We start from the raw sequence: 10,013 nt of genomic DNA, 5'->3' as shown, positions 1-10,013 counted from the left end.
AAAAAAAAAAAAAAGAAAGAAAGCCTCAAGTAGTTCTCTGCATTCAGAATAAAATTAAAATGCCATCATCAAGCACTCAAAACCTTACATGAAGTGGCCCCCAGACCACCTTTCCAACTTCATTTCTTACCACCCCTGTAAATATAGCATAAATTACAGACCCTCAGAGTCCCATCTCTACCCAACACATTTTATATTCTTCTACCACACATGTTGTATTCTTCTAACATACTTGTGTTAGAAGTGTTTTCAGTGCTCTGCTCAAATCCTTCTTCATTCACATGGCCTTCCCACATTTTGGCTTTGTGTGTCCTGGGACACACAAAGCCAAAAAACGGCTTGTACCAATAATATAATAGAAATTTACATTTGGGTGTACCAAAAGACATACAAGAATATTCGTCGCAGCAGTCTTAGAATAGCACCAAGCTAAAAACCCAGCTGTCCTTCAAATAACTTCAACAAACAAAACTTTGTGGTACAGCCATACGATATAATACTACAGAATGAAAAAGGATTATATACACCTACCTGTAACAACATGAATAAATCTCACAAAAGATTGGGCAAAGAAGACAAACACAAATGAAACTGCGTAAGATTCCATTTTACTAAACTAAACGATAGGCAAACCTATTCGCTAACATGAGAAAAGGGAAAGAGGGGTAGTGTCTGGGCACAAGTGTGGGAGGGCTTTCAGGAATTTGAGAATTCTCTATTTTTTGACCTGAGTGGTGGTCACAAGAGTGTGTTCTCTTTGTGACACTGTGTATCCTATGATTTGAGCACTTCTTGTGAACCTACATTTTACTTCAATTAAAATAGTTATTAAAAAATGCAACTCTCCTTCCCCATTCTCCTACCTTACCACCATGTGAAGATTTACACATTTGTGTTAGAGTGCCTTTCACATATAACTATTGCCCTTTGCTAGAACTGCCTTGATCTAACTTCGAATTGACCACAGCATTTGGTTCACTCCTTGATCAATAAAGGCACTGGGCACATGAGTGAAACTGAAACCACCTGGCTAGTTCCTTATTTCAGTAAGCCTTCCCAGGTACGGGGTGGAAAGGGGACCATGAGGAGGGTTGGGAGGTATGGATGGAGATGCAAACTGAAACAGCTCAGGAAAAATAATTTTGCCATCTCATCCTCTAAGTGACACTCTCCAGAACAATCAGCTGCTTCCCAACCACCTGCCATCGCCACTCACTCAAGCCCAGCTACTCACGGCAGCGTATCTTTTCAGAACATCTATGTGTGTATCCCTCAATGCATCTGGATCTACTTGTACTAAACACACACACTACCATTCCTGTGTGCTACTACCCCACGTCCAGACCTCTGTCGTGGTGAGGACCCCATCTCCCCGATACAGTAGACAACACAACTGTTGGAGCAACTCTGCGCCAAGAACACGAACAGGCATGTGATAAAACTTGTCTATGACGAGGATTTCACTATTTATTTTTTTCTCTGTAAGAATCTACCCCGTTCAACAAAGCCTGGATACTGTAGTCTTAGATCTCTTTTCTTGAGAGCTGGCAGAGCTCTATAGATACAATGCTCTGTTCCCTCGAGCATTAAGAAAGCAGGACTCCCAACTCCCACTGAACAATCTGAGCCGCACAGTGACGCCCATGAGGACAACTACAGCCGCAAACAAAAACATAAAATGAAGTCACAGATACTTGCCTGATGTTTGATGGCATCATACAGTAACTGCCGTCCAGAAGGGTTATCAAAATCCCCAACAATCCAAAAGGTGACTGGCCGAATAAAAGAATCATCTGTAGAAAAACAAAAACAGCTAATTGAGTTGGAGGAGAAAAGCACATTCTGTGTTTCAACATTCTGAAAATGAAATTGACCAAATAATTTGTGAGAATCATGCAAAAAGAAGAAAATGACAAGCTTAATAAAGATAGAAGAAAAAGTGGTAAACCTTTACTATAATGAAAGCAGGGAATCTTCCCACAGAGTTTAGTTACAGACTAGGAACATGCACTGATTAATTCTACTGTGGTCTGGGCATCTGTTAGCATGTAAAATGAAAAACAGCCTTTGAACATGTGGGTAACATATTGTCATTTTTAATCATATTAATTTGTTATTTTCTGAAAATAATTCTTCACACATGTTTATACAGACTGTATCTACATTGGCCAGGTGCAGTGACTCATGCCTGTAATCCTAGTACTTCGGGAGGCCGAGGCGGGTGGATCACTTGAGGTCAGGAGTTCAAAACCAGCCTGGCCAACATGGTGAAACCCCGTCCCTACTAAAAGTACAAAAAATTTAGCTGGGCGTGGTGGCGGGCGCCCGTAATCCCAGCTACTTGGAAGGCTGAGGCAGGGGAATCACTTGAAATCACCTGAACCCAGAAGGCGGAGCTTGCAGTGAGCCGAGATCACGGTACTGCACTCCAGCCTGGGTGATGGAACAAGACTCCGTCTCAAAAAAAAACAAAAAAATGATCTACATTGATATAGCTTCCTGTTACCCACAGATTGCAGAAACAGTACAATTAAGTGTTGATAAATTCTAAATTACAATGGTCGCAGAAACCAAAGAAGAAAATTAAGAAATAGAACATTTTGAAGTTTTAAGTTACCATAGATTTCCTTGGAAGACATTCCTGGACAAAGGTAAGAGAAGAGAGTAGAAAAAAAGAAAGTATCATTTCTGTAATGAATGCCTACTGTAACAGTCAAAAGTCTAAACAATGGCTAACATGGTCTATGGTTCTTCCTGCTGCTTAGTCCTGTCGGCATCATGGTGCTGTCCCAGTACCCTAAGAAACAGTTTCTTTAAAGAACCAAATGGAGTAATTGCTTGTACTTTACATATAGGTGGGAAACCAGAACTTCTCTTGGGGAGAAACCACAGCGGGGATTTAAACAGGCGGTAAACATAGCTGCCTTAAAAGACAGCCAGTGCTTTTTTGAAGCACTGACCCGAAAGGGACAGAATCTGTCCGTCACTAACGGGGCGTCATTTTACACAATCTTAGCCTAAATAAATACCTCTACCCAAAATCAGCTTCAAAGATTATACAAGGCTTTCTAAAACCAACTTCATCTTATAAACCCCAAAATAATATTAACCCTGTACTGTCATTTTTAATCTAATAACCCACTTTGATATCACAAATGTTTTTCCATTTGAACTATCAAATATTTTCCTTTTGACTAAAGTCAAAAGGCAAAACAGGTAATACGAAATTTATGAAGACATTTGAAGTTTTAAACAAACGTATATTTTCAACAAATATACAAAGAATTAAATTTTAAATAGCTGTTTTCTGGACTCAAAGCATTATAAGAAATAATAAGAAAATTATGAAGTCTCTCCCTTTTTTCTCTTGATTTGCACACTAAGATGAATATGCAAATACTTTCAAAAAAATGTTGAATGCAAGATAATAAGCCTCAAATGGATTACCTTTCTTTGTCAGATAGTTCATACTATTGGCTACAGCAGCAGTCTTGCCTGGGGAATCCAAGATAGTAAATCTAGCATAATCATCCACAAAGAAGTTATCTGGGAGAAAAAATGAAATATGTATATATTAGTTCCAGTCCAATCTATTCTTAATATTCAACTGATAACCTGACTTGATCATCATATAAGATTTATAGAAATGTGTGAGTGAAGTATATTAAGTTCCATGTTTACTGAACAACTTCACAACATGGCCCTTATCCCTACTGAAGTCGCACATCAAAGACACAAGGCTGATGAAAACATACATATCTCACACAGCTTTCATATAAGTACGTGTCAGTTTAATGGTTGAAATTCATCCTATTCCCATTCCTGTCACTTGTCAACTGGCGAACAGTCTCAAAGAGATCCCCTTAACTCATTTCTCCCTTCCCTAGTCCAACCAGTAGAGTAAGCTCTTCCTGCTCCTATGGAGGAAGCAGGGGTTAAAGAGAAAATACATAAGAAAACTGATTTTTATATTTCAGGTCTAACAAAATATCACCTTTTAGACCCTTAACAGAAATAAAAGGTCATTTCCACTCTTTTTAGATAGGTCCCTTCTCCAATGAGTGTCACAGGGCAATCCTCATCATTCATTTCCCCTCAGATTATTATTCCTAGAATTGCAGTTTCAACAAGTCATTCTCTTGCTCTAAACCACCCAGTAATTTCTTACAGGCTACAAAATGGTCTCCAGCCTAGTAGTGTAAACCCTCTAACAATCTCCCCAGTCTTAAACATTATTGCACCCTATACAAACATCAGCCTTCTCATCAGTCTGTCACACACACCCTGCCTGCCTACCCACCCATCTATTCATCTGTGCACACGCTCATCCATCTACACTGTTACTGGACAATGCACACTGAACACCTACTATCCATAGCATACTATTCAGGAAAACAGTAGAAAGTAAGTCACACACGGTCCATGATATCATGTGGGGGAAGGGAGAGAACACCATGCAAGTAAAAATTAGTATCCTACTAAAAAGGTTCTACACCAAAAGCCAAAGAAACCTGGGTGATGGTGCCACCACCACCAGGTCAGGAGGATGCCAGTGCCTCCTAATTGATGTGTGCACTGGGTTCAGCTGACAGGTGGCATCTTTGCCACTGTGGACTAGCGCTGTTTCATAGCTCATTGCTGCAACACTCAATGGAAAAGGAAATTCTAAAAGAAAACCACTATTATGTTCCTTATTCATGTGTATTCCAGAGGCAACCCTTCAAGTTTAAGGGTTGTCTTCAACTTGAATAAACATGATGAAAACAACAAACAGGACAAAGAGCCACAACACGCTCACCTTGCTCTACTGAAACTTCAGGAAAGACAGGAAAACCCAGCTGTGAAGAAAAAGCTCACTTTCTGGGTAGTTTCTTTCTCAAATGTAAGCCTACATTTACACTTTTTCCTCAGTGTGTGTGCGCTTATGTATAGAGGTGTGTATGGGTATGTGTGTGTGTGTGTGTGTATATATATATATGTATTTTTCCTCTACCTAAAAGAAACTTTCAGTTTCAAGTATATTAGAGATAGTGCATTAAGTTAACAACCATAAATAGATTGATATGTTCATTATACTCAACTATAACAACAAATAGCTGGTTATGACTTCATTATACACATCTTTCCTTCCCCAGTGAGATTTCATGGGCTAGTGATGACAGTTCCATCTTATTTCCAGGTGTTTGCTGAAGAGGCCTCAGAGTCTCCAGGAAGGCACAAGGAACAAATTGCACCTGGGCTTAACATATTTGGCCCTTATAAGGTATTCTAGCAGAAAACACCCAAGTGTCCACCAACTGAGGAACAGATACACGTGGACTATCCATAAAGCAGGCTATAAAAAGGAACGAAATGCTGACGTACACAACAACATGCATAAGCCTTAACAACATGTTAAAGAAGCCAGGCACAAAAGGCTTCCAATTACATGAAATGTCTAGAATAGGCAAATCCATAGAGACAGAAAGTAGATTAGCTGCTGCCAGGGGATAGGGGAAGGGAGGAACAGAGAGTGACTACTAATAGGTATATGGAATTCTGGGGAATTTTGGGGGATGATGATAATGATGTAAAATTAGACAGCGGTGATGACTGCACAAACTTCGTGGGGTTTTTTTTCATTAAAAAACCATTGAATTGTATACTTTAAAAGGTTGAGCTCTACGGCATACACATTATATCTTGATGAAGCTGCTAAAGTCCTTCCTAAGTTCTCACAGTGAAATTTAGTGAGATATTTGTTGACTGATTCTAGAATAAGGATGAAGAAAGAGAACTCTTTATGACTAGGGGAGCCAACAATCCAGGTCCATTCTCATCATCTATTGTCTGTACAGCTGGCATTTAAATGGCACTAAATATGTTTCAAAGTTCACAGAGTTTTACCCAGGAAGATGTTTTCTTCTTTAGGAGGAAACGCTTGTGAATTTAGAAGCTCATACTATGAACTAAAGGTGCAAAGAGTTTACACATAAAATTTTTTCACCATCTTGGGCTATCCTCTGAACACTGCAGAAGATAATCGGAATATTAAAATCTGAAAAATGTAAAGACTCTGAAGCACAAGTCAAAAAAAGTGTAAGGTTGTTCCTGAAATGCTCCTTACTACTCGCTGTTAAATCCAGGTAGTCTCGTTCAGCTGTCAAAATCCTAGAATTGATTCGTGGAACAACATTTGGCTGATTCATGATATACTCTACCACGTCTTGATCAGGGGGCACTTCACCCTGCAAGAAAAAAAAATAGGAGGTTGAGGGGGGAGTGTAAAGCAAATTTTAGCAATAATAATTCATTAGGAACTAAAAAATTATTAACTTTATAAACTGCTTCCTCCTGCTAATAATAGTTAAGACAGAAGTTAGTATGTTATTGGTCCCTGTCACTGCCAAGCATACCTGGGCACATCACCTACAGCATCTCTACCTCTATCAACAACGTGAGGCAGATATTGTTGTTGACATTCATTGCAAAGATGAGGAAGCTAAGGCACAGAAAGGTTAAATAACTTACTCAAACCCACAAAGCCAATGCAAAGTGATTATGAAATGCAAACCCAGGCTGGGAGTGGTAGCTCACTCCTGTAATCCCAGCACTTTGGGAAGCTGAGGCAGGCAGATCACTTGAGGTCATGAGTTCAAGACCAGCCTGGCCAACATGGTGAAACCCCATCTTTACTAAAAATACAAAAGTAGCCGGGCGTGGTGGCAGGTGCCTGTAATCCCAACGACTCGGGAAGCTGAGGCAGGAGAATCACTTGAACTTGGGAGGCAGAGGTTGCAGTGAGCCAAGATCACGCCACTGCACTGGGCTACAGAGCGAAACTCTGTCTCAAGAAAAAAAAAGCAAGCCAAAGGTCTTCTCTCAAGCAGTTAATATACTTTGTAATAAAAATCACTCCCATCTTTGTTCAATCTCAGCCATCCAAGTAACGCTACATCTCCAGAGTCAGAATTACAATGACAGGATGAGAAATCATTTGTTATTCATTTTTCCCTTTTGCACAGCTCATATTACAGAAATAGTTACACTTCTTGAGGGTGATCTCAGAGCCATGTGTCAACAACTATGCAAATATGCAGATTTATCAAACTTAAAATATTTAACATACAAGTACACTTTAAAGCCATTTTCTTTTTTTTCCTTTGAGACAAGGTCTTGCTCTGTCACCCAGGCTGGAGTGCAGCAGTATAATCAGAACCACAGCTCACTGCAGCCTCAACCTCCAGGGTTCAAGGGATCCTTCCACCTTAACCTCCCAAATAGCTGGGACTACAGGCATGTGCCACCATGCCCAGGTAACTTTTGCATTTTTGTACAGATGGGGTTTCACCACATTGCCCACGCTAGTCTCAAACTCCTGGGCTCAAGAGATCCTCTCTTACCGTGCCCCACCTAAAGTCATTTTCAAGATAAAGATGTGAATCAAATATACACAGTTAAGTCTAAATAATTCTAATTAGACATTGTTTGTAGCTATTTAATAAGGAGCATATGAACCAACCATACAAATCAAAAGACAAAGGTATTAGATGGCTCACTGTCCATGTTGGCCCATGTACACAACTTTGGTCAATATTATAAATCGACTTGACTCCAATTAGAAGCCTATCTAGTTCAAGGAGGGGAATTTGCCAAAGTCTACAAAAATTTTAAATGTAGGGGGGCAGGGCCTGGGGAAGGCGTGGCAGGAGCCAAGTCTGGCTGTGAAGGTACTGCTGAAACAGCCCAAGAAAGAGGCCAAAGAGATGGGCGAGGAAGGTAAGACTTTCAAGCAGAAACAAAAAGAGGAGCAGAAGAAACAAAAAGAGGAGCTAAAATCGAAGTCCATGGGGAAGGGTCCCCTGGCCGCAGGTGAAATTAAGAAATCTGGGCCGCGTGTAGTGGCTTATGCCTGTAATCCCAGCACTTTGGGAGGCTGAGGCGGGTGGATCACCTGAGGTCAGGAGTTCAAGACCAGCCTAGCCAACATGGCAAAACCCCGTCTCTACTAAAAATACAAAAGTTAGCCAGGCGTGGTGGCGGGCGCCTATAATCCCAGCTACTCAGGAGGCTGAGGCAGGAGAATCGCCTGAATCTGGGATAGAGAAGTTGCAGTAAGCCAAGATAACACCACTGTACTCCAGCCTGGGTGACAAAGCGAGGCTCCGTCTCAAAAAAAGAAAAGAAAAAAAAAATCTGGCAACAAGTAAGCTGTGCCTTGTGCCTGAGGAGATGGTGACCCTTGATTAAATTCATTCCTATTTAAACATCTGTATTCCCTGCCATAGCACCTTTTGCCATCTATAGCCGGAATGAAGTGTTTTGAAGCCTGTTGTACATATAAGAATAAACATTTGTTAAAAAAAAGTTATTAAATAATCGTAAATGTAATACCTTCTAACCAGCTCTCGTATACACACACACACACACATGCATGCACACACACATGCACACACACACAGACACAGGGTAGTTGTCTTGAGGAAGAAATGAGTAGTACCAGGACTGGAGTGTATAGCTAAAAGTTTCTCTTCATTTACATCTCTATGTTTTGAATTTCATACCATTGGCATAGCATATCTCTTAATTCTTTTTAAAGGAATAAGGTCATGCATGCTCTGTCGCACAGGCTAGAGTGCAGTGGCATGATTATAGCCCACTACAGCTTCAATCCTCAAGCAACCTTCCTGCCTTAGCCTCCTGAAGTAGCTCAGACTACAGGTACATGCCACAATGCCTGGCCTCAACTAATCCTCTAGCCTTGGCCTCTCACAAGTGTTGTATTACAGGCGTCAGCCACCACAGGCTGGTAACACATCTTTCTGTAGTGTATTTAGTTCAAATTTTCTAGGACTTGGTATTTTTCAAGACAATGTACAAAGGTATATACATATTAGAATATTCACTGTAGCACTGTTTGTACCTAGAGAATGTGTAGAAGTAATGTCCAATACTAGGGAATGAAGTAAATGTTTATTTTATTTTATTTATATATTTTTTGAGATAGTTTCGCTCTTGTCACCCAGGCTGGAGTGCAATGTCACAATCTTGGCTCACTGAAACCTCGGCCTCCTGGGTTCAAGCGATTCTCCTGCCTCAGCCTCCCGAATAGCTGGGATTACAGGCATGCACCACCACGCCCAGCTATTTATTTTTTATAATGGAATACTAGCCAGGCACAGTGGCTCACACCTATAATCCCAGCACTTTGGGAGTCCGAGGCAGACAAATTGCTTGAGCCCAAGAGTTGGAGACCAGCCTGGGCAACCTGGCAAAACCCCAACTCTCCAAAACACACAAAAATTAGCTGCGTGTGGTGGCACACACCTATGGTCCCAGCTACTTGGGAGTCTGAGGCAGGAGGATTGCTTGAGCCCAGAAGTTCAAGGCTGCAGTGGGCTATGATCGGACTCCCTACACTCCAGCCTGGGTGACAGAGAGACCCTGTCTCAAAGAAAGTTTTGGTAAGGAAAGTGACCTTTGTGACAAATCATTTGCCTCACTATGTACATCTCCCCAGCTGCACAAAGCCTTGAAAATCAATGGCCACAAAATAAAACAACTAGGACACTAGATAATTCTCAGGGTTTCTCTTTACTTGGGCTGAACCAGACCTCACTCAGTGCCAACAGCCTTTTCCCTGGGGGTATCTGTCAAACACAACTGGACAATGGTTTAACATCTCAGCTGTCTGAGGTGGCAGATGACACATGGGCTAACATGAAGCTAGTCAAAAAACAAAGAAAAAAAAGGCTGGGGAATGGGATGTCCATGAGGGGCTTGAAAAGCTCTGACAGGCCGGGCACGGTGGCTCACGCCTGTAATCCCAGCACTTTGGAAGGCCGAGGCAGGTGGATCATGAGGTCAGGAGATCGAGACCATCCTGGCTAACAGGGTGAAACCCCGTCTCTACTAAGAATGCAAAAAATTGGCTGGGTGAGGTGGCGGGCGCCTGTAGTCCCAGCTACTCGGGAGGCTGAGGCAGGAGAATGGCGTGAACCCAGGAGGCAGAGCTTGCAGTGAGCCGAGATCGC

The 10,013-nt window shown here is 41.4% G+C and overlaps 1 protein-coding gene across 2 annotated transcripts in view; it reads right to left on the bottom strand.

The window, feature by feature from the left end:
- UGGT1 (UDP-glucose glycoprotein glucosyltransferase 1) overlaps window positions 1–10,013 on the bottom strand; it is a 104,424-nt gene that overhangs the window by 33,254 nt on the left and 61,157 nt on the right. For both annotated transcript variants that reach the window (XM_017867360.1, XM_017867359.1), the window contains exons 19-22: window positions 6,107–6,227; window positions 3,448–3,546; window positions 2,618–2,641; window positions 1,699–1,793 (exon numbers count right to left, since the gene is read on the bottom strand). In XM_017867360.1, the coding sequence (XP_017722849.1) occupies window positions 1,699–1,793; window positions 2,618–2,641; window positions 3,448–3,546; window positions 6,107–6,227 (339 nt within the window). The remainder of the gene's footprint in view (window positions 1–1,698; window positions 1,794–2,617; window positions 2,642–3,447; window positions 3,547–6,106; window positions 6,228–10,013) is intronic.

Source organism: Rhinopithecus bieti, unplaced genomic scaffold, assembly GCF_001698545.2.
Source record: "Rhinopithecus bieti isolate Rb0 unplaced genomic scaffold, ASM169854v2 scaffold_3906, whole genome shotgun sequence".
Taxonomy (NCBI): Eukaryota; Metazoa; Chordata; class Mammalia; order Primates; family Cercopithecidae; genus Rhinopithecus; species Rhinopithecus bieti.
This window is presented reverse-complemented; position numbering and strand designations above follow the sequence as displayed.